General features: G+C 44.3%; 1 protein-coding gene across 1 annotated transcript; it reads left to right on the top strand.

The window, feature by feature from the left end:
- Positions 1-3,254: 3,254 nt before the first annotated feature.
- Positions 3,255-18,297, top strand: ZC3HAV1L (zinc finger CCCH-type containing, antiviral 1 like). The gene is made up of 4 exons (XM_032761884.2): positions 3,255-3,619; positions 4,589-4,724; positions 10,950-11,208; positions 13,065-18,297. Exons 1-4 carry the CDS (start codon positions 3,255-3,257, stop codon positions 13,199-13,201), a joined length of 897 nt encoding a protein of 298 aa, XP_032617775.1. The 3' UTR covers positions 13,202-18,297.
- The last annotated feature ends 9,215 nt before the right edge of the window (positions 18,298-27,512 follow it).

Below are 27,512 nucleotides of genomic sequence, written 5' to 3'. Positions count from 1 at the left end.
TACAATCTCCTGACCTTATGATCCGCCTGCCTCAGCCTCCCAAAGTGCTGGGATTACAGGCGTGAGCCACTGCACCCGGCCTTACTGGCTCTTTCTACTCAGCATGTAACTATTCTTGTCTCTCCTATAATAAAATACCTTTCTCAGTCTTGTGTCTTCCTCTTATTATCATTACCTTACTTACTTTTAGAAGTAGTCTAAAGTCCCGGATTTTTCCATTCTTCTTTTTTTAACCTCCAGAAATCTACCTTTTCTCGTTATTCCTCTGAAATAAACTTGCCTAGGTTATCACTGCCTACAAGCTTTCCCTTGTAGGAAAGCTCCTCCCTGTAGTATCTCACTATGCTGATCACTTCCTCCTTGAAACTCTCTCCTCTGCGTGTCCATGAATGACTCTCATTTTTCTCTAACCTCTCCTTATCAGTTTATATGTTGGGCTATGTTCCCTCAGGAGCAATCAGACAAGGATTGAATGCACGCGGTTTACTTGGGAGGTGATCCTAAGAAACACTGGCAGGGGAATGGGGAGGTGGGGCAAGGAAAGGAAGACGGTATGGGGAGTGCTAATGAGCAGGTGTGGCTGTGGGCAACTGGGGTTCAGTTCCACTGAGGAAACATTGGGAGACCATGGAATGTACACCTCCAAGTGGTTCCACATGAGGAATAACGAGTTGGGCGATTTGATCCATTGCTGGGGAGGAAAAACTTTTCCTGCTCTCTCTTATGTTCAGTTCTGAGGGGCTGCAAATTTAACTGATGAGAGAAAAAATATATATGCATATGGCACTGCACAAAAGAACTGACGATGATTTATTTACCTAACTTAATAGGGGAGAGAGGGGGGCAAAAAGGCTCCTATGGAAAGAACAAAGGGGTTTCTAGGGAACAAACAGGAGATAAGGAAGTTTGTGATCATGTTTGTTTATGCAGGTGCACGTGGTCTTCTGTTTTATGTCCATAAACCCCTGGAGAGGGGATGAATGGCAGCCTCATTCCCAGAAGGTTCTGCTTTTACTGAAATAAAGGAAGCTTCAAGAAGGCTTCTTTTTGCCTCTATTCAATCTTACATGTCTTTAGTTTAAAATAATCCTCATACCAACTTTAGGGTTGAGAGTGCATCCTCAAACCACCAATTCCCCAACATCCCTGGATGAGTGCTCTTCCTGGAGGTGTTGGCTCCTTGGTAATTCCAGCCTGCCTTTCCTGCTGGCTGCTTGCTCTTTCTGTTGGAAAAGCTTAGGCAGAGAGTTCAGGAACAAATGCTGAGTGCCAAGGGGACGTAGGCGACTGCCTATTTTTCTCTTCCCCCACTTGCTTATTTAATGTGGGTATTTGCCAAGGTTCTTTCCCCCCACCTCTGCTTTTTCACACTCTTCATTTTTGCCGGGTGATCTTATCAGCTCTCAACTCTCAGTTACCTAATACTCTGATGTCACGCAACTCTACATCCCTTCCCTTCTCATGTCCCTCAAGGTCTAGACCTGTACACAGAATACACCTGCCTGTTGAGCATCTTACCTTGGGTTGTCCACTGCAAACTCAACATAAATAACATTTGGGTTATAGTCCCTCAAATCTTGCTTATTTTCTGTTATTCCCCACCTCGTCTTGCTTTTCTAGAAATCCATTCTTCTCATTGCTGCCAGGGGTCTTTCTAAAACACCTATCCTACAATATGGCCAGGTACTATTTTAGGTGGTAGGGATACAGCAATGAACAAAACAAGGTTCCTGCTTTCATGAGCCTGAATTCTATAGCTAAATATATAAATAAACAATAAAGAAGAAAAATATCAGTGGCAAGTTCCATGCAGACTGGGGAGCTACTTTAGATTTGATAAGTCAGGAAAGGTTTTGCTGAAGAGAAGACATTAAAGCTCAGAGCTGAATGACACACCTTGAGTGGCATTCAGGAGACATCCACACTTCCCAGATGAAAATCCTTTAGTGACTTCTCAAAGTTCTCGGGATATAAGTCCAAATTTCACAGCATGGCAGAGAAGGTCTTCTGGCATCTGGCCAATTGTCTTCCTCTCCAGCTTCTTTACATTACATGACATTAATGCATTTAATCCTCACAAGAACCTTGTAAAATAGCAGCTAGGCTGGCTGAGTTCTCTGATGGTCTGATTCATCTTTGTACTGTCACTGCGTTAGTAGTTGGCTCAACAAATGTTCATTAAACAAGCAAGGTGTTGGACAAAATGCATGGATGCTTAAGGCAGGTCTAGACTGGTGCTGCTCAACAAAAATAAGGTAATCCACATTTGCAATGTAAAATTTCCTCATAGCTACATTAGGAAAGTAGAAGCAACACATGAAGTTGTCATAACATTTTATTTATCCAAATATATCCAAAATATTATGTTTAACATGTGATTCATATAAAGTTAATGAGATATTTTACATTCTTTTTTTCATTCTCAGTCCTCAAAATCTAGTGTGTGTATTTCACACTTACATCACATCTCAATTCGGACTAGCCACTTTCCAATAAAGCTCACCAGGCCCCATGGGGTGGCTCACGCCTGTAATTCCAGTGCTCTGGGAGGCTGAGGCAGGTGGACCGCTTGAAGAGTTCGAGACCAGCCTGGGCAACATGAGGAGACCTCGTTTCTACGAAGCAAAACAAAAACCAAAAAAATTAGTGATGCGAACCTTCGGTCTCAGCTACTCAGGAGGCTGAGGTGGGAGGATCGCTTGAGCCCAGGAGTTCCAGGCTGCAGCGAACTATGATAGCGCCACTGCACTCCAGCCTGGGCGATAACGTGAGGCCTTGTCTCCAAAAATAAAAATACAACAACAACAACAAATCCCAGAAGTGCTCAGCAGCCACATGTGGCTAGTGGCCACCTCCCCCGAAGCAGACCGGCCACTCACCTCCTACCACCTTTTATCTATTTCGCCTTCTCCGCAGGCCTCCCTAGCACTATCAGTTGTCTTACTTGTTGGCGAGTCCTTTGCGACTCCCATTATACAAGCCCCTCAAGGCCAGGCCTCGCCCTGAACGGTGCTCGGGCGGATCAGACGCTCCATCAACGCTGTCCCCGCCTGAGTCCGCGTCCAGGGGATCCGCAGGCGCCGTACCCTGCTTCCACGCGCCGGGGCCGCCCCTCTTCCGGCCTCCCGCAGGCCCACCCCTCGCCAGGCCCAGGCCCATCCCCGGGATGTTCGCTGGAAATCGTGGACGTGACTGGGAGGAGCCTGCCCGCCCGGGCTCGCGGCGCCGCGCGCACGGGGCCCGCGCCAGCGACCATGGCGGAGCCCACGGTGTGCTCATTCCTCACCAAGGTGCTGTGCGCCCACGGCGGCCGCATGTTCCTGAGGGACCTGCGCGGCCACGTGGAGCTGTCGGAGGCCAGGCTCCGGGACGTGCTGCAGCGCGCCGGGCCCGAGCGTTTCCTGCTGCAGGAGGTGGAGACGCAGGAGGGCCTCGGGGACGCGGAGGCCGAGGCGGCGGCCGGCGCGGTGGGCGGTGGCGGCACCTCCGCCTGGAGGGTGGTGGCCGTGTCCTCTGTGCGCCTCTGCGCCCGCTACCAGCGCGGCGAGTGCCAGGCCTGCGACCAGCTGCACTTCTGCCGCCGGCACATGCTGGGCAAGTGCCCCAACCGGGACTGCTGGTGAGAAGGCGGCGGCGGGCGGGGATTGTGGGCGCTGGCTGCGGGCCTGGCCGTCCTTCTGGAAGCGGGAGCGACGGGAAGAGGGGCTTAGTCCTGCCCGGGGCCGGGGACGCGGGGCTGGACGACCCCCTCCCGCAGGCCTTTCCTGGGCGGCCTCTCCCGCGCTCCCGGGAGCTGGGCGGAAAGGCGCGAAGGTCCTCTCCATGGAGACGTCTCAACCGCCCCCGCCAGAAAAGTTGCTACCCCCGCCCGCCCCCCGGATCCTGCGCGACGCGGCCGGGTTAAATCCGGACTGGGACTTCGGAGTTCACTTACTCTGGTGATCTTTGGCGGGAGGTGGGGGGCGAGGGGCGTCTGAGGATCCCGTGAGATCCCTGGATCCTTTAGCCGGAAATCGCCGTTCCCCCATATCCACACACTTGTGCAGAAGCGGGTCTGCGCCCTCTAGGTTTAACAGCGCTGAGCCAGTCTCACCCCAGGAAACAGGGCTGGATGACTTGGGTGAGGCCCTGTGGTTCTTGACTGCCAGAGCTGGGGTTCGGGGCCGTCCCCTGACCCCAGGCTGTGCTTCACAGCCCCGAATTTTCCTTGGTTGTCTCTAGCCACACACCCTGCCAAAGCGGTGCTGGGGATAGGGGCCCTTTCTTTTTAACGTTGGTGGACTGTGGCAGCTGTTGCCGGGGAGAAGGCCAGGTGCAGTCGCCTACAGAACAGATGCGCATCCTCAGGCGAGGTGGGCGACCCTTGGCTTCAAAGCATCCCTACTGAAAATTCAAATGACCCTGGGAGAGGAGTTGCTTCAACCCAACTTTCTTATTTTCCATCAGTGCTTATTAGGCCATACTATCCCCGGTTTCATGAAAATTACTTAACTTCACATGTATTAGATTGAAAGCTGCTCAAGGCAAGGAATTGGACAGACTGGTCCTTCTTCACCTGGGCATCTGACCGAGGGCTTTGTTCTTTTAGGTCTACCTGTACCCTTTCCCATGATATCCACACACCTGTCAACATGCAGGTCCTGAAAAACCATGGACTTTTTGGTCTCAATGAAAACCAGCTTCGGATCCTGCTTTTGCAGAATGACCCCTGTCTTTTACCAGAGGTGAGTCACCAAGGAGTCACCCTCATGTCACATTTGTTACAAGTACTTTCCCCATTTATTTTTCTTTTGGCTTTATATATTAATTTTAATTGCTTTGAAGCAACATGATTCAGTTTCAAATGCTTTAAAGGTACCCTTTATAATTGCTACCATGGCGAAATAGTATGTTTGTTTCAGTTTGGCCATACACAAAGAAGTTTTAAAAACAAAATAGTATGGCCGGGCGCGGTGGCTCACGCCTGTAATCCCAGCACTTTGGGAGGCCGAGGCGGGTGGATCACGAGGTCAGGAGATCGAGACCATCCTGGCTAACACGGTGAAACCCCGTCTCCACTAAAAATACAAAAAATTCTCCAGGCATGGTGGCAGGCACCTGTAGTCCCAGCTACTCCGGAGGCTGAGGCAGGAGAATGGCGTGAGCCCGGGAGGCGGAGCTTGCAGTGAGCGGAGATTGCGCCACTGCACTCCAGCCTGGGGCAACAGAGCGAGACTCTGTCTCAAAAAAAAAAAAAAAAAAAAATTGTACAAATTACAAGAGAAAATTGGAACATCAATTAAGACCACCAATTAAAAGCAAGGTTTTCTAATCTAGCACAGTGATGCTATCATAGACACCTCCACTTGGCCAGAAGAGGGATGGGAAGAAGGGGAGATGTTGAGAAAACACAGAGGATAGTTGATGATTGTGGCCTGATTTTAACTCTAAGGCATTTCAGCGTCTAGAAAGGAAGATAGCCACAAGACCAGAGGTAGGAGGTGGAGCCTTTGGTGCAGGTGGCAGAGGCTGCTCTCAAGGCAGCAGCATCTGTACCCAGAAGGCAGTCCTGGAGTTGATCTCAGGAACAAGTGGTTTCTTCCTGACGTGCGTAACCTGTTTCATTTCTTTGAGCATTGAAGCCAAGTCTGGTATGTCATGGTTGTGAGCCAGATGCATTCCAACCAACCATGTTGCCCAAAGTAGATCCAAGCTAGCTGAAGCAGGTTATTGGCAGGAAGGGTGAGGAGGGTGGCTGCAGCTATGAGGCTGGGTCCAGTCCTTCCTCTCTCAGAAGGTGTGGTGCCGCTGCTATTTGCCTTTTAATTTTATAGTACTTTTTGATTTATAGAAGCTTAGTATTTTTATTTTGTCAAATCTATCGAATGTTTGTTTGGTGTGCCCTTTTTTAGGGTGTATCCTGGGCCCAGCCTCACCTTGTCATATTAGACACTTCAGTGTTTTGTGAGCAGCTGATGGGTTGGCTGCACTTACAACAGGAGCCTCCCCTGTGCCTCCACTTGTCCCCATCACCTGGGACTGGAAGTAGGTGACATGTGGCACAAAACGTGATCATGTGGACAGCAGGGACTGTGGAAAAACCAGTGCATGAGGCAAGAATGGTGCCTCACATCTCTTGTATGAAATGCCTGATGATTGCTTTTACCACTCTCTCAATAAAAAAGACAATAGACAAATACGTAAAGTTTCATGCTGGTGCATTAATGGACAAATTTCTAGAAAAATACAGCTTGTCAAAATGAATTCAAGAAGAAACGGAAAGCCAAAATAGTCTCATAAAAATTTTTAAAATAAAACCATTAAACCTCAAAGCATTAGTTAGAAGGCTTGCACAAGAAAACATCAGACTTATATAGTTTGTTATTTTGTTTTTGTTTTTTTTTTTTTTTGAGACAGGGTCTTACTCTCTCACACAGGCTATGGAAGCACCTCGGCTCACTGTAGCCTCTGCCTCCTGAGTTCAAGTGATTCTCCCACCTCAGTCTCCTGAATAGTTGGGACTACAGGCATGTGCCACCATGCCCAGCTAATTTTTGTACTTTTTGGTAGAGATAGTGTTTCGCTGTGTTGGCCAGGCTGGTCTTAAATGCCTGACCTCAAGTGATCCTTCTGCCTCAGCCTCCCAAAGTGCTGGGATTACAGGCGTGAGCCACTGCGCCTGGCCAGGCTTAGATAGTTTCATAGTTGAATTCTATCAAATTTTTGTCTTTATTAAAGTATAGTTGACAAATAATTTTATATTTACAGTGTACAGTGTGATGTTTTAATATATTTACATTGTGAATTGATTGCAACGATTAAGCTAATGAGCATACTATTACTTCACATAGCTATTATTTTTTGGGTGTGGTAAGGACAGCAATTTTCAGGTATACAGTATGTTATTTTTAAATTTAATTTTATTATTTATTTTATTTTATTTTATTTTAATTTTATTTTATTTTATTTATTTCTTTTTTTTTTTTCGGGATGGAGTCTCACTCTGTCACCCAGGCTAGAGTGCAGTGGTGTGATCTCGGCTCACTGCAAGCTCCACCTCCCGGGTTCATGCCATTCTCCTGCCTCAGCCTCCCGAGTAGCTGGGACTACAGGCACCCACCACCATGCCCAGCTAAGTTTTTCTATTTTTTTTTAGTAGAGATGGGGTTTCACCTTGTTAGCCAGGATGGTCTCAATCTCCTGACCTCAAGATCTGCCCGCCTCAGCCTCCCAGAGTGCTGGGATTATAGGTGTGAGCCACCGCGCCCCGCCATTATGTTATTATTAACTACAATCACCTTGCCGTGCAGCAGATTTCCAGAAATTCATCCTGTCTAATTGAAACTTTGTTCCCTTCGACCTACATATCCCTATTCTCCTTAATTTTAACAAATCTATAAGGAACAGGCTGTTCTAATATTTGGAGTAGGTCTAGGATCTATTTTCCATGATCTCCAATTCTTGAACCACTATCATACTAATTAGTTTATCTTTCATTTTTAAAGTTTATTTACTCTTTTAGAGACATGTTCTCGCTGTGTCACTCAGGCTGGAGTGCAGAGACAGGGTTTTGCCATGTTGCCCAGGCTGGTCATAGCTCACTGCAACCCTGATCTCCTGGGCTCAAGCAATCCTTGCACTTCAGCCTCTCGAGTAGCTGGGACTACAGGTGTACACCACGACACCCAGCTACTTTTTTCTGAGACGGAATCTTGCTCTATCGCCCAGGCTGGAGTGCTGTGGCGTGATCTCGGCTCACTGCAATCTCCACCTCCCTGGTTCAAGTGATTCTCCTGCCTCAGCCTCCCGAGTAGCTGGGATTGCAGGTGCTCGCCACCATACCCAGCTAGTTTTTTGTATTTTGAGTAGAGATGGGGTTTGTCATTTTGGCTAGGCTGGTCTTGAACTCCTGACCTCAAGTGATCCGCCCACCTTGGCCTCCCAAAGTGCTGGGATAACAGGCGTGAGCCATAGCGCCCGGCCCCCAGATACTTTTTTTTGTTTTTTTGTTTTTGTTTGTTTGTTTTGTAGACAGAGTCTCGTTCTGTCACCCAGACTGGAGTGCAGTGGCATGATCTTAGCTCATTGCAACCTCTGCCTCCCAGGTTCAAGCAATTCTCGTGCCTCAGCCTCCCTAGTAGCTGGGACTACAAGCATGTGGCACCATGCCTAGCTAATTTGTTGTATTTTTAGTAGAGACAGGGTTTTACCATGTTGCCCAGGCTGATCTCAAACTCCTTAGCTCAGGTAATTCGCCTGCCTTGGCCTCCCAAAGTGTTAGGATTACAGGCGTGAGCCACTGTGCCCAGTCAACTTTTTAAATTTTTTTGTAGAGACACCGTCTTGCTGTATTGCCTAGGCTGGTCTTGAACTCCCTGGCTCAAGCAATTTGCCATCCTTGGTCTCCCAAAGTGCTAGGAGTACAGCCATGAGCCACTGTGCCTGCCTAATTTTGTTTGTTTAATCAATTCGTGTCTCCTTTTCCAGATAAGCTTTAGAATCACTTAAATTCCTAAAACTATTTTAAAGGAATTCTTTGAGAAGGGTGGAAATTGCATTAAAGTTATGAATTTATTTTAGGAAATTGGCATCACAATTATAAATAGGATGCTATTTCATTTTAAACCAGGTCATCCGTGTCTTGTAGGATTTCCCATATTTTAGATTTGACTGATTACATTCCTGTAGTACTATTGAACATGTTCCTGTATCCCTCAAATTTTGATCAGATTTAGGATTTATTTTACTTTATTTTATTTATTTATTATTTATTATTATTATTTTTTGAGATGGGGACTCACTCTGTCGTCCGGCCTGGAGTGCAGTGGTGCAATCTCGGCTCACTGCAACCTCTGCCACCCAGGTTAAGCAATTCTGCCTCAGCCTCCCAAGCAGTTGGGATTAACAGGCACCACCACGACTGGCTAATTTTTGTATTTTTGGTAGAGTTGGGGTTTCACCACATTGGCCAGGCTGGTCTTGAACTCCTGACCTTTTGATCCACCCGCCTTGGCCTCCCAAAGTGCTGGGATTACAGGCGTGAGCCACCACACCTGGCCTTATTTATCTTTGAAATGGAGTCTCGCTCTGTCGCCCAGGCTGGAGTGCAGTGGCGCGATCTCGGCTCACTGCAACCTCTGCCTCTATTTTATTTTATTTAATTAATTAATTTATTTATTTTTGAGACGGAGTCTCGCTCTGTCGCCCAGGCTGGAGTGCAGTGGCGCAGTCTCGGCTCACTGCAAGCTCCGCCTCCCAGGTTCACGCCATTCTCCTGCCTCAGCCTCTCTGAGTAGCTGGGACTACAGGCGCCTGCCACCACGCCCGGCTAATTTTTTGTGTTTTTAGTAGAGACGGGGTTTCACTGTGGTCTCGATCTCCTGACCTCGTGATCCGCCCGCCTCGGCCTCCCAAAGTGCTGGGATTACAAGCGTGAGCCACCGCGCCCGGCCTTATTTTATTTTATTTTTAAAACGGAGTCTTGCTGTGTTGCCCAGGCTGGAGTGCAGTGGCACAATCTTGGCTCACTGCAGCCTCCACCTCCCCGGTTCATGTGATTCTCCTGCCTCAGCCTCCCCAGTAGCTGGAATTACAGGCGTGTGCCATCTTGCCTGGCTAATTTTTGTATTTTTAGTAGAGTCGGGGTTTCACCGTGTTGGCCAGGCTGTTATGAACTCCTGACCTCAGGTGATCCTTCTGCCTTGGCCTCCCAAAGTGCTGGGATTACAGGTGTAAGCCACTGCGCCCGGCCAGGATTTATTTTATAGCAAGAATTTTTTTACATGTGCAGCATCGTTAGTGTGACTCACCATCCCATTTGCCTGGGACTGAGGGGTTGCCAGGGATGTCAGACTTTCATAGTAAAACCTGGACAGTTCTGTTTCCTGTTGCATCACATCAGGAGGCATATAATGTCATCTTTGTGTGAGAGGCTAAGACTGATGTGTGGTTTCAGGGTCAACAGCCTGATCCCATCATTATAAAGTTCCCCATCAGTGTGGTCTTGATGTGTCTGGGATAGACCCAGTTTATGTTAGTTGTCCCAGTGCGATTATTAATAGTGCTCCCTTGCAGCCTAAAAATGCCCTTGTCTGGATCATAAATTATATCTTTGTGCCATCCGTTGAAATTGGTTTCCCTGGAAGCAGAGCCTGAGATAGAGACCCAGGTACATGTGATCTTTTTGAGGGCGGGCTTTTCAGGAAAACCCAGTGTGGGAGAGAGGGAAGCAGGGTCTAAGGAAGGAAAAGCTACAAGCACATAAGGTCTGGCCTTGACTTGATTCATAGGGAGCTGTAGAACAAAGATCACACTGAGTCTAGCTTTGAGGCACTCTAGCATTGTTTTTAGCTTTATCTACGTCATTCATTGGCTACAGGCTTTGGGGACAGAGGGCAGGTCAGCTGAGAGTGTAAAGTAAGAGAGGGGCAGCTGTGAGTCACGAGCAGCCAATGCCCACAGCAGCTGGAGTATGGTTAGCACCACTACACTATCATCAGGCTTTCACCCAAAGATTTTAACAGCCACTGGTGATCAGAAGATGTCATTTAGTCTTCAGTTTAGCTAGAGAAGCTATAGTCTTTTGGCTTCAAAGATAGAGTGAAAGCTAATATTGGCCGGGTGTGGTGGCTCACACCTGTAATCCCAGCACTTTGAGAGGCCGAGGTGGCCAGATCACCTGAGGTGAGGAGTTGGAGTCCAGCCTGGCCAACATGGTGAAACCCCGTCTCTACTAAAAATACAAAAATTAGCTGGCTGTGGTGGTGAATGCCTGTATTCTCAGCTACTTGGGAGGCTGAGGCAGGAGAATTGCTTGAACCCGGGAGATGGAGGTTGCAGTGAGCCAAGATGGTGCCACTGCACTCCAGCCTGGGTGACAGAGCGAGACTCCATCTCCCCATCACCAAAAAAAAAAAAAAAAAAAAAAAAAGAAAACTAATATTTCAGGTGTTGCCTCATTTCTGTACCAGGTCTGTTTGCTCTACAACAAAGGGGAAGCCCTCTATGGCTACTGCAACCTCAAGGATAAATGCAACAAGTTTCACGTGTGCAAATCCTTTGTCAAGGGAGAATGCAAACTTCAGACCTGCAAACGGTCTCATCAGCTTATCCATGCTGCATCTTTGAAGCTGCTACAGGACCAAGGACTGAATATTCCAAGTGTTGTTAATTTTCAGATAATCTCCACCTACAAGCATATGAAGCTGCACAAGATGCTTGAAAATACAGGTAGGAATATCCAAGGAGGACAGAGAAGTATCAGCAATATAGTTTTGGGATGCTTCACTGTAAAGAAGTAAGAACAGTGACATGAAAGTGAGTCTGGGGGCAAAGCAGTTCCTATGTTAATTTCAGCTTTGTTCTTGGGAAAGTTTAGAACAGGCAACGTTTTACTGTATAGAACGGTGATCCAAACCAAAGGAGGGAAGGGATGGAGTTTATCTTTAGCATTGTCACTGCCAGCTACTAGGATCTACCCAAGTGATTGAACAGTAGCTTGTTGGTAAATTGGATGTCAGGAAGTAGGTAGAACAGGTTTTTTTTGTTTTGTTTTGAGACAGAGTCTCTGTCTGTCGCCCAGGCTGAAGTGCAGTGGCGCAGTCGGGGCTGACTGCATCCTCTGCCTCCCGGGTTCAAGCGATTCTCCTGCCTCAGCCTCCCGAGTAGCTGAGACTACAGGCATGTGCCACCACACCCAGCTAATTTTTGTGTTTTTAGTAGAGACGGGGTTTCACCATGTTGGCCAGGATGGTCTCAATCTCTTGACCTCGTGATCCACCTGCCTTGGCCTCCCAAAGTGCTGGGATTACAGGCATGAGCCACACGCCCGGCCTGGTAGAAGTTTTCACGGCATGGTTAGGAAAAAGAGGAAGGAAATGGGCCAGTGAGTGGAAAAGTAAGATTAATGTAGGGATGGCTTTCTTTTCATAAATAGGATTTTTGGCTTTGTTAACTTTTAAGTAATTTTAACGACATTACAGAACAATTTGGAAAATAGCAACTGGAAATGAAAATTGTATATGATTTTGCTCACTCTAATCTACTATACTTGTTACAATTTTATTATAGGCCCTTCAATTCTGTTATATACAAACACGAATCCAGCTGTGCTCAAAGTATATGTTAATTTAATATCTTAAATTTCTACTTTATACAACATCATATTTTCCCATATTGCTAGGAATATTGCATATTCCCATTATAAATATATTCCCATAGTCTTTCAGTAAGTTTCATTGTTGTTTTTGAAGACAGGATCTTGCTCTGTTGCCTAGGCTGGAGTACAGTGACACAGTCATGACTCACTGCAGCCTCGAACTCCTGGGCTCAAGTGATCTTTCTGCTCAGCCTCCCTGGTAGCTGGGACTATAGGCACATGCCACCATGTCCAGCTATTTTTTAAAATTTTTCTTTTGTAGGGACAAGGTTTTGTTCTGTTGACCAGGCTGGTTTTGAACTCCTGGGCTCAAGCAGTCCTCCAGCCCTGGCCTCCCAAAGTGTTGGGATGACAGGCGTGAGCCACTGCACCTGGCCTTTAGTAGTTTTTTAGTCTACAAAGTGTGGCTTGGTGTTCTTTTAATTATAATGCATTCAGTTACTTATTCTGTTACATTTGCTGGTACCTAGAAATCAGTAGGTGGTAGGCTTAGGAGAATTGCTGTTGGGAAAAGTAAATCACCAAAGGCGAAGTTGCTGAGCTTTCACCATCGAGTTTTCATGTGTTGGGATGTTAGTGTCAGACGTAGTGAGTGCAGGCAGGGAGGGCTCTGCATATACCAGTGTCAGGGGCTGTTTAGGGAACCGTGAATGGTGGCAGGTACCTTCTACCCTATGCTGTGTCTAGGGCCTGTCATTGTCTTCATCTGGTTTTGTTTGGTGAGTCTCTCCTGTGACATAGTGACTTTCCGCTTGCTGTCTATTTTGTATCCACACACACATACAATTTTTTAAAATCTGGAAGACATGAACTCTCCAAATCCAGGTGTTGGGAGTCTTGTCTGATGTCTGGTTAGCTGGGCTGTTGCTCCCAACATAAAAAGAAAGTTGGGGTGTCGTAGGAAAACTTATCCCTTTCCTCTTTGTAGATAATTCATCACCTTCTACTGAGCATTCACAAGGCCTTGAGAAGCAAGGAGTGCACGCAGCTGGAGCTGCAGAAGCTGGTCCTCGGGCTTCTGTCCCCGCTCAGTCGGCCAAGAAGCCCTGCCCAGGTAAACCTTAAAGGGGGTCAGTGAACTAAGAAGAAGCTTGTCCAGCTTGGAAGATCTGAAAACAAGCCTTCTGTTTAGCTTTAATTTGTAACCATTCATTCATATAATGATAGATTTGTAATGGTCATAATAATATCTACCTCACAGTGTGTTGTGAGAAGTAAAGAAGATGGAAAAGGAGAAAATGTCCTTTTGGAAGAATACAGTTGGGCATGGGTGGTTGGGGATGGGGTTGGACATTGAGCAGGCAAAGAGAGGCTAAAATTGAGTGCAGATGGGGCCAGTCCAGGGCGAGTGCTGAAGATGGCAGCTTCTACCTGCAGCTCCTAGGTGCTTTCCTCAGGCTGGGTAGATGGAGCTCTGCTGACTTCTGTGGTCCACCATTGTTTTTCTATCAATTTATATTGTGGCAATCATAGAGTACTTTGCACACATTATTTTTTTTTTTTACTTAATATTGTCTCAAGCATCTTTCTATATTTGTCCACATCATACATAATCATGTTTTTGCACAGATACATTAATATATCATAGTTTGTTTAACTACTTGAGATGGTCTTGCTTGTTGCCCAGGCTGGAGTGCAGTGACGTGATCTCGGCTTACTGCAGCCTTGACTTCCTGGGCTCAGGTGATCCTCCCACCTCAGCCTCCTGAGTAGCTGGGACTACAGGTATGCACCACGACCAGCTAATTTTTTGTATTTTTTTTTGTAGAGAGCGTATTTTGCCATGTTGCCCAGGCTAGTCTTCAACTCCTGGGCTCAAGCGATCTGCCTGCTTCAGCCTCCCAGAGTGCTAGGATTACAGGCATGAGCCACTGCACCCAGCCTCTAACAAATTTTGAATATAATTCCTGTCTTAAAATCTGCAGAATATTGAATTTTCCCAGCTATTTTTTACTTTTGCTTAGCTTATAGATGCTAAAGGATACTGTCATTTGCATTTTTAAAAATATATGTATGAGTGAATAGTTTCCTCGTGTCTGCTTTCTGATTGTCCTTATTTTTTCATTTTATATTTGGCCTTTTATTAATGGGGCCCTGATCTATGCTGATGTGGGACAGCCTTTAACGAGGCCTTGCAATTTTCATAAAAGGACCTCAGCAATACTGTGCTTGGATGATATTCAATTTTTGTAGGTCCATCCTCAGCCAATAGTACAGAGTATATAACCTTTGGGTTCTCTCCAGAGACTTCTACCTCACTCTGTCTACTTTTTTTTTTTTTTTTTTTTGAGACGGAGTTTCACTCTTGTTGCCCAGGCTGGAGTGCAATGGTGCGATCTCAGCTCACCATAACCTCTGCCTCCCGGGTTCAAGCAATTCTCCTGCCTCAGCCTCCCAAGTAGCTGGGATTACAGGCATGCATCACCACACCCAGTTAATTATGTATTTTTAGTAGAGACGGTGTTTCACCATGTTGGTCAGGCTGGTCTCGAACTCCTGATCTCAGGTGATCTGCCTGCCTCGGCCTCCCAAACTGCTGGGATTACAGGCGTGAGACTCTGTCTGCTCTTCATCTCTTGCTGAACTTTTACCAAAGCCAAGTTGCATAGTTCGAAGGATGAGCAGTGTATCCACTCCCTTAAATTGTATCCATTATTCCTGTGGCTCAGGATGGACCATCAGAAGTCTGTATACCTCTCCCATTTCATGCTCTCTTTCCCCTTTCTCCCTTCTCCCTTCCTACCTGCTCTCCACCTACCCAGCTGTGTTCATTGAGTTACATTTCAATATTTTGTGGTTTGTTTTCATCAAGGGGTACCACAAGAAGCAGCTTTATGCGATTAAATTTTTTTTCTGTTTATTGTAGTCATCCCCAAATGTCACTGTGTAAAATGTCATCGTTGTTTTTTTTTTAATTCAGCTGTCCTGCAGTAACATAACATTTGAGAAACAGAGACAATGTAATAAGTTTTCATAAAGCTAAATTAATGTAGAGAAATTTTTATCATGAAATGCTATCTTTTCAATTGGGGAAAAAGCAAAAATGTCCTTTTAAAGTGAGAAATGGCTGTGTTTTCTCCTAATGGATAATAAGAGTCATGCCACTTGTGTTGACCTTTTTACTTTCATTGTCAACAATATTTCTGAAAGCCCTTATGCTCTGCATATTTTGTTTCTTTTTTTCTAGTCCAGATTTCTCCTGGTGATAATTTAAAAAAATTTTTACATTTAATTATTACTATTATTTACACTTATCATTTTACTATGTATATTTTTGTAGTAAGCTATCTTAAATCTTTATTGGAAACAGTGTAGGGTATAAATGCATTTCCTTTACATTGAGAGACTTGCTGGACCTTTACTTATGTTCTGTTTATATGTTATCATTATGCTTTTATATGTGAAGTTATTGGTCCTCTGTCATCTTTGTTGCAGTGTTTTATTCAATTCTATAATAGTCTACTTTAATCTTAGTTTTGTTGGTATTTATTCTGTAAAATATTTTATATAACCATGCCTGTCTTTCTCTGATTTTCACTCATGATTCAGCTGTTAGAAAGTTATCGCGTTATAGTTGGAGAAGAGTTTTCTTTGATAATTTATCGGGTTTTTGATGTCAAGTCACATGTCTATAGACTCTACAAATTCAAGGTATTCTAAATTGAATTATGAATTTTCCTCTAGTCTTGTTCCTCCTTTTATTTCCTTATTTTTGAATGTCACCACTATCTACCTAATGACATAGGCAAAAAGCTGTAAATTGTCCTATACTTTTCTTTCTCCTTGTTCCCTTTGTCTAATTAGTTACCCAGTGTTGGAGAGTTTCTTCCCCTCAAAAGCCTTTCAAATATTTATCCTTCTCTGCCCCTTTCTTTCCACCCCGTACATACTGCCTTGTTTCAAACCCTCATCACCTTCCTGCATATATCCTACAGATGCATAAACTCCATGGTTTTCAAGTCATCTGTTAATGGGAGTTTTTGGTAAAAGGTGCCCGGTTCCCACTGCAGTGATGGTAGCCCTGTTTTAATCTTTAATAGAATAGGCTTTTGTGGATTTCACTGGTTTCCTTACCACTCTTCACTTCTGCCTTCCGTCTGGCTGCCTGATATTTTGAAAGCAAACCTAATCATACGGCTTTTTTCCTGCTGAAACCTTCCTTGGTCCCCGTCATGTAGGGTGGTATTCGTAAACTCAAAGGCCTGCAGGGACTAGAAAGGTGAGTTAAATGGATGAAGTGAACTGGATTCAAGAGAAATGGGAGAAGGGAGAAGTGCTATGGCAAACCCTCCCATCTAAAAGGGACGCCTGCCTCTTGTATCCATGTGGGAATGTGGGCCCACTTTGTCATATTGCCCAGTTTTTTAAAAAGAAGCCAGAAATTCAAATTGTTACGAGAAATGTTCTGATTGAATATTGACTTTAGTCGAGTTTTTAAAATGCAGACCAACATTGTATGTACTTGACCTACTTGGAATTTCTGGAATGTGCTATTTTGTCTTGTGATTCTCTGTAAATGATATTCCCTGGTTGTTTTTTTTTTTTTCTTTTTTCCTTTGAGATGGAGTCTCACTCTGTCGCCCAGGCTGGAGTGCAGTGGCATGATCTCAGCTCACTGCAACCTCCGTCTCCTGGGTTCAAGTGATTCTCCTGCCTCAGCCTCCTGAGTAGCTGGGATTATAGGCGTGTACCACCACGCCTGGCTAATTTTTGTATTTTTAGTAGAGATGGGGTTTCACCATGTTGGCCAGGCTGGTCTTGAACTCCTCACCTCAAGTGATCCGCCCACCTCGGCCTCCTGAAGTGCTGGGATTATAGGCGTGAGCCACTGCACTCAGCCTGATGTTCCCTCTTTTATAAGTGCCATTCCTTCTTCCTTCTTCCTACTTCACAACCTGACAAAATTGGATTCTTCAAAACACCAGGTTGGCCTTTCTTGACTTGAAAAGAGGTGACTCTTGTAGCATTCTTACAGGCCTAACATAGCACTTACTTTATGTTGCAATGCTGTGTGTTAGCTCTGAGCAAAACATTATGTATTCTTGGTAATTGTAACACTTGGTAGTGAAGACACATTTTTTGCCATATAATGGATTTTACTTTGTATTTGAATCCATGCGAATCAGTAGCATATTGGTCTTCATTGTTTTTCCTCCTTCTACGTTTTTTTGAGACAGGGTCTCACTCTGTTGCCCAGGCTAGAGTGCAGGGCACAATTATAGCTCCCTGCAGCCTTGATTTCTCGGGCTCAAGCCATCCTCTTGCCTCAGCTTCCCTAGTAGCTGGGACTATAGGTGCATGCCACCATACTCAGCTAATTTTTTTAGGTTTTTAGTAGAGACAAGGTCTCACTATGTTGTCCAGGTTGGTCTTGAACTCCTAAGCTCAAGCAGTCCTCCTGCCTTGGCCTCTGAATGTGCTGGGATTACAGGCATGAGCCACTATGCCTAACCATATTTTTTCCAATATTAAAAAATCTGTTTTCCCCCTAAAGAATGTGTTACATAAGGTCAGCATCTTTTTAGTGCTTCAATTTGACTTGTCTACATCTGAAGTTAACTCTTTAAGGCTTACATTTATGATAATAATTCTTTCCATCGAGGGATTTAGTCTCCGTTATTGTCATGTTTCTTGATTTTTTTCATTATACGTGATTCTTCTTTTTGTCTAGGTTTTATATATACTTTAATTAATTCTTTCTTGGCTGTTTTATATCTATGTTGCTGTCAGCATGGGAATCTCTATTATTAGAAAGCTATTAACTTTTAAAATATGTATCTTTTGGTGATTGTCTTTGTTCTAACAGTTTCAGATGGCCTGTTTGCTTTTTCTAAATATAAAATCATAGGTATTTCTGTTTTGTTTTTGTGTTTCATAAAACTGTAGTAAGTTTTTTTGATATTTCTTCATTACATATGAAGTTAATTGTTGGTTTTAAACAAATGTTCTTTGTTAGGATAACAGAAATAACATCTATTCTTGTTTGTTGGAAGCTAAAAGCTTGATAAAAGGAATTGGTATCTTTTGATACAATCATTTTTATCACTTAAATTGCCTAATATGATTAAAATAAGGGTTTTTGTAATATTAAAACATCCTTAAATTCCTGAGATAAAACTCGACCTGGTTATACGTTCTTTTAATGTATTATCTTTCCTATTTGCTGTACATCTAAACATTCATAAATAAAATTCATTTATATTTTATGTGTGTATGTAGTAATTTCCTTTTTATTTTTACTGGCATATGGTCAAAGTATAAATCTTATTCTAAGTACTGTCTGGAGTTTTTGTAAATTGATTTGTAATGCCATTTTTATTTAAAAAATAATTGTATTATTGTATTTTTGAATTACTCTGTTATTATTTAGGAATATTATTCCAAAATTATTTTTTGAAAATATATCATTGTGGAAATTTTAGAGCGTACAAGAATGTATGAAGGAGGTCATATTAATCATCTCATAATACCACTGTATAATCACTCTTAATACTGTATTTTTTTCTTTCTTTTTTTTTCTTGAGACAGGGTTTCTCTGTGTCACCCAGGCTGGAGTGCAGTGGTACAATCACAGCTCACTGCATCCTCTGCCTCCCGGGCTGAAGTGATCATCTCACTTCAGCCTCCTGAGTAGCTGGGACTACAGGCATGTGCCACCACGCCCAGCTAATTTTTTTTTTTTTTTTTTTTTGTAGAGACAAGGTGTTGTCATGTTGCCCAGGCTGGTCTTAAATTCCTGGACTCAAGCAATCCACCTGCCTCCCAGGTGGAGTCCTGGCTTCCCAAAGTGCTGGGGCTGCAGGTGTGAGCCACCAGGCCCAGGCTTTTTTCAGTCTTTTTTATGCATATATCCTTAAATATTGAAGGTATGCTATACATACAATTTTATGCCATTTGGGATTGATATTATTTTGTAAGCATTTCCCTATGTAATTGAAAGCATTTACAATTACACATGATGGTTTCATTATATTTTTAAAGTATTATTTAATAATAGTTCTATTGTTGGATATTTATTGTTTGTAACATTAATGGTACAAAAATCTTTGTCTGAATTTCTGATTTTTTTTTTTTTTTGAAATGGAATTTTGCTCTTGTCGCCGAGGCTGGAGTGCAATGCTGCAGTCTTGGCTCACTGCAACCTCCACCTCCTGGGTTTAAGCTATTCTCCTGCCTCAGCCTCCCGAGTAGCTGGGATTACAGGCATGCACTACCACGCCCAGCTAATTTTTTGTATTTAGTAGAGACAGTTTCACCATGTTAGTCAGGATGGTCTTGAACTCCTGACCTCAGGTGATCCGCCTGCCTTAGCCTCCCAAAGTGCTGGGATTACAGGTGTGCACCACCGTGCCCAGCCAATTTCCGATTATTTTTTAGAACAGTTTTTTAGATGCGATTATACTGTGCCAGAAGATGTGAATAGGATAAAGACTCAAAAAGAATTTCAAAACTCTCTTCCAGAATAGCTGCACCATATAACACTCATCGTCAGCATAGGAATTGCCTATCTCAGTACACTCGATAGCCTGTGTTAGAAAGCACATTCCCAGGAAAGGCACAGAATATATTTTGTTTCCTAAGGGGTTCTTCTGGACAGATACTTAGAAAAATACATTTATATTGATTTTGACTTACTTACCCAACCAGAGCTATATTTTAATGTTTGTTATACAATAACATGATTAAATTATGTACATTTTCTGATGTTTTGTCTTTACTGAGATTTCCTTTTGGATTTATGTTTGCATTGTCACTTTTTTTTGGTGAACTGATCACACAGCCTTCTAAAAGTAATATTTTATTCTCATAGTGCCTTATAGGTGCTCACTCTCAGATATTTATCTCCTAGATACATTTTCAGTTTACTCAGAAGAGATGCTGCCTCGTCTGGCATATATAGCAAGCTCTCAGTTTAATGAAGGAATGTCTGCTAACTTGAGTTGACTACCTACTTTCAAGATAAACCTGGGGACCGGGCGCGGTGGCTCACGCCTGTAATCCCAGCACTTTGGGAGGCCGAGGTGAGTGGATCATGAGGTCAGGAGATCGAGACCATCCTGGTGAACATGGTGAAACCCTGTCTCTACTAAAAATACAAAAAAAGAAAAAAAAATTAGCCGGGCGTGGTGGCGGGAGCCTGTAGTCCCAGCTACTTGGGAGGCTAAGGCAGGAGAATGGTGTGAACCAGGGGGGCGGAGCTTGCAGTGAGCTGAGATCATGCCACTGTGAGACCCCTCAAAAAAAAAAAAAAAAAAAAAAAAAAAAAAGGTAAACTTGGGAAAGCCTCAGATAAAACCTTCCTTTGGCTCAAACTTTTCTGCAGGTTCATAAAATCAAACCAGAAAACATGAGCGGATTGTTCTGTTACTTGTTTGGGTAATGGAGACTAGAGGAGAGTCCCCATCACAGCTCCTCTGACAGTATAGCCTGCCATTCTCTCCGTCTTCTCCACTTAAGACTCAGAAGAGAGTCCTCTGATTGTCCACGCCTTTCTAAGTCAAAGATACAGGGACAATAAGGGCTCACACAGAGTGTAAAGACCAAGATAGGTTATTTGCAGCAATGAGCAACTCCCAAGTCTCATGGCTTACAACAACAAAGATTTATTTCTTTCCTGTGTTCATTATAGTCAATTTCAGCTTTGTTCCATGTCATTTTCACTTAAGACGCAGGTTGACTGAGCATCCCCCACTGGGACCAGTGCTGGTGTCCCGGCAGGGGAAGACCATAGCTGGCTCTTCAAGCTTCTATTCTCATTGCATTGGCCAAAGAAAGTCGTATGACTACCCTGTGTTCGACAGGGTGGGGATGTATAATCCTGCATGGAGGGGCGCTGCAGGTTACATGACCAAGTTTAATGTCAATGGACAAGGACAATAATACGTCCTCAGGAAGGGGCAGTGAATATTTTCAACATAATGCAGTCACCAAGGAGGAAGCTCAGGCAGGTGGCCTTTCTTGTGCTGCCTTGGGGAGGCAGAGTTCCCTTTAAGGATGCTGTAGGATTTCTGATGGTGGACTTTTATTGTCTCAACCAAAAAGCAGCAAACATTGCCAATGTGTTGACAACAGAGGTCAACCAAGACACCACAAGAGTTCTGGTTTCTGGCCAGAGGGACCCAGACCAGCACTAAGCTCCTAATTTAAGAACAGCATGGGTGAGGGGCAGAGCCGACGATCCTTCAGACTGGGGTATGGCTTAGGCCAGGGTGACCAACTATCCCCCTATGCCCAGGACAGAGGGGGGTTCCTGCGACAGTGTGGGGCACAGCTGAGGCGTTCTTTGTGCTGCCTCGTTTCTGCAGTAATGCAGACTTCCTTTGAAGCAGAGTTGAAGAGGTGAGCTGATGCATTGTGGCAAACATAATCCCTGACTGAATTAGCAAAGCCTGGGAAGTGCGGTGTGTGTGTGTGTTGTGTGTTGGAAAAGGAAAAGCTCTTTTTTTTTTTTTTGAGATAGAGTCTCGCTCTGTCACCGAGGCTGGAGTGCAGTGGCACGATCTTGGCTCGCTGCAGCCTCTGCCTCCCCAGGGAGAAACTCATTTTTCGTTTTCATTTTTTTATTGTTTTTAGGGAATAATTTTTATTTTATTTGATGTTTAATTTTTTTTTTTTCAAGACAGAGTCTCGTTCTGTAACCCAGGCTGGAGTGCAATGGTGCGATCTTGGCTCACTGCAACTTCCACCTCCCGGGTTCAAGAGATTCTTGTGCCTTCGTTTCCCTGGTAGCTGGGATTGCAGGCATGTGCCACCACACTCAGCTAATTTTTGTATTTTTAGTAGAGATGGGGTTTTTCCATGTTGGCCAGGCTGGCCTTGAACTCCTGACCTCAAGTGATCCGTCTGCCTCAGCCTCCCAAAGTGCTGGGATTACAGGCGTGAGCTACCATGCCCACTCAGAGAAGAATTTTTTAAATGTTCATTTAGCTCTGATAACTAGAAATATATGTGTTTCAGAATATATTTGATGACCTTAAGGATAATTAAAAACAGGATGCCACTGCCTAAATGATTATAGAAAAATAAAATCAGATACAATTTGTCTAATACATCACAAAAAGAATAAGCAAGCAAACAACAACAACAACAACAACAACAAAATGGAGCATCCAAAACAAAGTAACAGAAATAGGGCTAAACATGCCAATCGTATACTTTCTCAGTCAATGGTTGTAGTTGCAGGCTGTAGAAAGCAATTCTGGTTTAAGCAAGTGAAGGAATTTGTTAAAAGAATATTGGGTGGCTCATAGACTCTGAAGAGCTGTAGAGGAAAGCTCGGAGGCTGTGCTGCTGGAACCAAGTTTTGCTTAAGAACCAGTCCACTAAGACACCCAACAGGATGCTGCAGGCAGCATTGCCAGCAACAGGGATGTGACATCCTGAAAGCTGAACTGCTGCCACCCAGTGTCCAAACGATTCTGTACAGTCTTTGTTTCTCTGGATTACCAGCTTCTGATTCAAAGTGAGACTGTTTGGGGTACAGCATTGTGGCGTACAGCATTGAGGGGTAGAATCTATATCATGTCACTCTGCCCCAGCTGCGAGGAAAGATGAGAAAGTCTCTGGAATTTCCAGCTTCTGTAGTGGGAGATGGGCTCCACTTCAGAGGAGGTGAACTTATTCAACACATGAGGATTTACAATGACAAATGCCTACGCCGTTTCATTGCTTTGGCATGCCAAAATCATCATACACACTTTTCCCATTCTTACTCTAAAAAAGAAGTAGGGGTTTTCTAAACACTCTTAGATTTTTTTTGTTGTTGTTTTTGGCCAGGCATGGTGGCTCACGCCTGTAATCCCAGCACTTTGGGAGGCCGAGGTGGGCAGATCCCAAGGTCAAGAGATTGACACCAATCTCCTGGCCAACATGGTGAAACCTTGTCTCTACTAAAATACAAAAAATTAGCCGAGCGTGGTGGTGTGCACCTGTAGTCCCAGCTACTCGGGAGGCTGAGGCAGGAGAATTGCTTGAACCCGGGAGGAGGATGTTGCGGTGAGCCAAGATTGCGCCGCTGCATTCCAGCCTGGCAATAGAGCGAGACTCCGTCTCAAAAAAAAAAAAAAAAAAGGAATGCTTTTTTGTTTTTGAGATGGAGTTTCGCTTTTGTTATCCAGGCTAGAGTGCAATGGTGTGATCTCAGCTCACCGCAACCTCCACCTCTCGGGTTCAAGCGATTCTCCCGCCTCAGCCTCCCGAGTAGCTGGGACAACAGGCGCGCACCACCAGGCCTGGCTAATTTTTGTATTTTTAGTAGAGACAGGGTTTCACCATGTTGGCCAGGCTGGTCTTGAACTCCTGACCTCAGGTGATCCACCTGCCTCAGCCTCCCAAAGTGCTGAGATTACAGGCATAAGCCACCGCACCCAGCCTCTTAGGATATTTTTAAATGGGGCAAAGCAAACCAAAATAAATCATATCTTCAATATGACTTCAAATAATAATTGAAGAGGAAAAATATTAACAGTGTTTGTTTCTGGATGGGGTGTTTCTTCACACCCTTCTGGACCTTCTAGGTTTTCTGCAATGAGCATGCGTTATTTTTAGCAGGAAAAACACTCAAAAGAGAAGATGCTCAAAACAGAAATCATGTCCTATTCCTGGTATTCGTCAGTCCAATTTGGCCTTACCTTGTTGAAATCAATGCCTCCAGTGCCCTGCTGGGATCATCCCATCCTAAGAGTCCATTGCATGGCTGATCTATTTTCTAGTGCCCACTTCTCAGGAAAGATGCCATCCACCTCCTGTGGGAATGGATATTACTTATTCATATGATGAGGATAATGAGATAATGAAGAAATAGATGCTACTTTTTTTTTTTTTTTGAGATAGAGTCTTACTCTGTCGCCTAGGTTGCAATGCAGTGGCGGGTTGAAACCTCCCAGGTTCAAGCAATTCTCCTGCCTCAGCCTCCCGAGCAGCTGGGATTACAGGCGCACGCCACCACACCAGCTAATTTTTTGTGTTTTTAGTAGAGATGAGGTTTCACTGTGTTAGCCAGGATGGTCTTGATCTCCTGACCTCGTGATCTGCCCGTCTCGGCCTCCCAAAGTGCTGGTATTACAGGCGTGAGCCACTTTTAAATCACTACAGGATATCCTATGAAGAACAGAGTCTTATAAGGAACCACAATATGAGGGATGGTCAATGCCACCCACATGGAAGAAGTGGCATTGACCATTTCCCATATTATGGCTCACTATAGGGCTTATGTTTCTATTTCTGAGTAAGAAAGTAGGGCAGGGACGGCTGGCAGATGGCAGGTCAAGATCCAGAGCTTCCTGAGACACCATCTTCTTCATCACTGCTGAATGCCAACGGTTCAGCCTCAAAAGGACTTCATCATGGACCTGTGCATCGGCCCCTCCTCAGCCCCTCCTCTGTCACCAGCTTTGTGATAAGCATTCTCTTCCGCCCTGTCCTGAACCTCCATGTGCACCAGCCACTGCCATCTACTTTTTTGAGAAGGTTTGCACTTCCAAGGACTTCCTAACCACCGCGTCACTGACTATGGTGCTGGTCCACCTGGCCCTGCCCACCATTCTATGGCAAGAAGGAAAATATTAGCTGAATTTTGGAGGTGAACTGCTGCTGCTACATGATCTCCACATAAGAGAGTTGCTTTGTCCATCTCCCACTGCTCCACATTGGAGTTTGTAAATAACAAAATCTGGCACTTCTTCCATTGAGAACATGTTTGCTGCTGCCTCTCCTATCAACTTGGATGAAGACAGTTGTTCCAGCCCCGTGAGTTACACCAAGCAAGGTCAGCTTCCCTGAGGGGTGGATTCCAACCACGGTGGCTGATACCCCAGGAGCATCCCATATGTATGGCTGGGAGGGGTTGAAGCTAAATCATCAATTTACCTGTAGGCACTGTTCCCTTTTTTTTTTTTTTTTTTTGGTCTCTGGAAAGAGGCAGAAGTTTATATTTGCCCTAAGAAATCTGTATATTTGACAGATGAAAGGCTTATGTTTGCTACCAAAACTTCTACTACAAGTGAGGAAAAAAACAAAACAGAGAGATTATATGTCTTATAAACATCTGAGTGTTTTACCCATGTAGCAATCAGAGATTGTTCAGAACCTCCTCTCTGCACCTTCCTTATGATAACTCTACACTGCAAAATAACTGTATACACTTTGTATACGCTGGGTGTGAAGACAATCAAACTCCATTTTCCCCTATTCGGAAGTGTTCTATTTTTATTTTTATCTGATCTTTGGGATTAGTGTGTATTGAACATATTCATTTTAATTTTCTGTGTCCCATGGCCTCCCTGTCAAGTAGCTAGTGATCTATAAATACATAAGAGCCTTGAAGGTACTCATCATTGGTGGAACCATGTTATGAATTTTTCTGTAATGGGAGCAGTCATAACCTGAATTACCTATTTTGGGAGTTGGAACTATAGATGCATATATATGCTGCTCATCTTCCTCCCTATCTCCCCTCTGGATTATCTTGATTCCACTAATATGCTAAAAATATCTGCCCCCAGTTTTGCTTACCTGCCAACTCCCTCCTTATGTTTTTTGCTTCAGTCCATGTTGGCCATTCTGCTCTAATTCTGACAGCTTTGGCATCACAGTACAAGTTGCTGATAGCCATACCCAATTTTAAGTCTCAAGGGAGAAGGAAGCAACTCACCAGGATAAGTTAAATTACTCCACAGCGAAATCCATGTCACTGCCCCCTGATGCTGTACAGTACTCTGCTTCTGCAGCCTAATCTTCATTCCTGACTTTTGGCTTTGGATGACTTTTATTCACACTAGTGACTACCGGTTTAATCCTGTCTGCAGGTCCTTGTGTCAGTCTTGAGTCTGCCGGCGGATCAAACTTGACCCTGTTTGCCTTCTGTGCTCAGCCCTTATTCTGTCAGAAGTGACCGTCTTTTTCTGTTACCCACAACTGAAGTCTACTCATTGGCCTGCCCACCTGAAGACCTAACCAGGCCCATAACTGTTCCCGCGTATAAGGCAAACAGTATTTGTTTTAACATGTAGATGTAGGTTTTGTTTATATTCGGAGTTGGTGAGGCCAAAAGATTAGGAGATGATTGCCACGGAAAAGATAGTTTATTACAGCTCCCAAGAGGAGGGGAGCATGCCATGCCATGCAAGGCCACACAAGAGAACACCAAGGTCACAGGCACGAGAGAGACACACAGAGAGAGAGAAGAAATGGGTGAGTCAGGGTAAGCAGGCGAGGCAGGTTTAGGATTGGCTAGTTTTAGCGAAGAGTCAAACTCTTTAAAATATTTGAAGAGATTTATTCTGAGCCAAGTATGAATGACCATGGCCAGTGACACAGCCCTCGGGAGATCCTGAGAACATGTGCCCAAGGTGGATGGGGCACAGTATAGGGAGGCACGAGACCTCCATCAAATACATTTAAGAAATATATTGGTTTGGTCCAGAAAGAAGGGATAATTCAAAGAGCGGGGGCAGGCAGTGGGCGTCCAGCTTCCAGGCTATAAGTAAATTTTAACATTTTCTGGTTGACAATTGGTTGAGTTTGTCTAAAGACCTGGGATTGATAGAAAGGAAATGTTCAGGTCAAGATAAAAGACTGTGGAGACCAAAGTTCCTTTGAAGTTGTTGTTTCGAGACAGAGTGTTGCTCTTGTCACCCAGTGACACGATCTTGGGTCACCGAAACCTCTGCCTCCCAGGTTCAAGTGATTCTCCTGCCTCAGACTCCGGAGTAGTTAGGATTATAGGCATCTGCCACCTCGCCTGGCTAATTTTTGTATTTTTTTAGTAGAGATGGGGTTTTGCCACGTTGGCCAGGCTGGTCTACGAACTCCTGACCTCAGGTCATCTGCCTGCCTTGGCCTCTCAAAGTGCTGGGATTACAAGTATGAGCTACCTTTGAAGTCTTATAGTGGCTGCCCTTAGAGACAATAGATGACAAGTGTTTCCTATTCAGATCTTTAAAAGGTGCTAGACTTTAGTTCATCTCTTTAGAATTGGGAGGGCCTGGAAGAAAAAGATCTAGCTATGTTAATAGAGATTCTTTAGAGATGCAAATTTTCCCCCACAAAGGACAGCTTTGCAGTGCCATTTCAAGATGTGGCAGAGAAACATGTTTTGGGGTAAAATATTTTGATTTTCTTCCTTGTCTTGTAATGTTATGCCAGAGTCAGATTGGAAAGTAAGTCACGATATATAGGGTTAAATAAAACCCATCTGATATGGTTTGGCTGTGTCCCCACCCAAATCTCAACTTGAATTGTATCTCCCAGAATTCCCTCATGTTGTGGGAGGGACCCAAGGGGAGGTAATTGGATTATGGGGGTGTTAGTTCCCATGCTATTCTCATGACAGTGTATAAGTCTCATGAGATCTGACAGGTTTATCAAGAGTTTTCGC

Source organism: Hylobates moloch, unplaced genomic scaffold (genome assembly GCF_009828535.3).
Source record: "Hylobates moloch isolate HMO894 unplaced genomic scaffold, HMol_V3 SCAFFOLD_1, whole genome shotgun sequence".
NCBI classification, from domain to species: Eukaryota; Metazoa; Chordata; class Mammalia; order Primates; family Hylobatidae; genus Hylobates; species Hylobates moloch.
The sequence above is the reverse complement of the archived record's forward strand: the minus strand, read 5'-3'. Positions and strand labels throughout refer to the sequence as shown.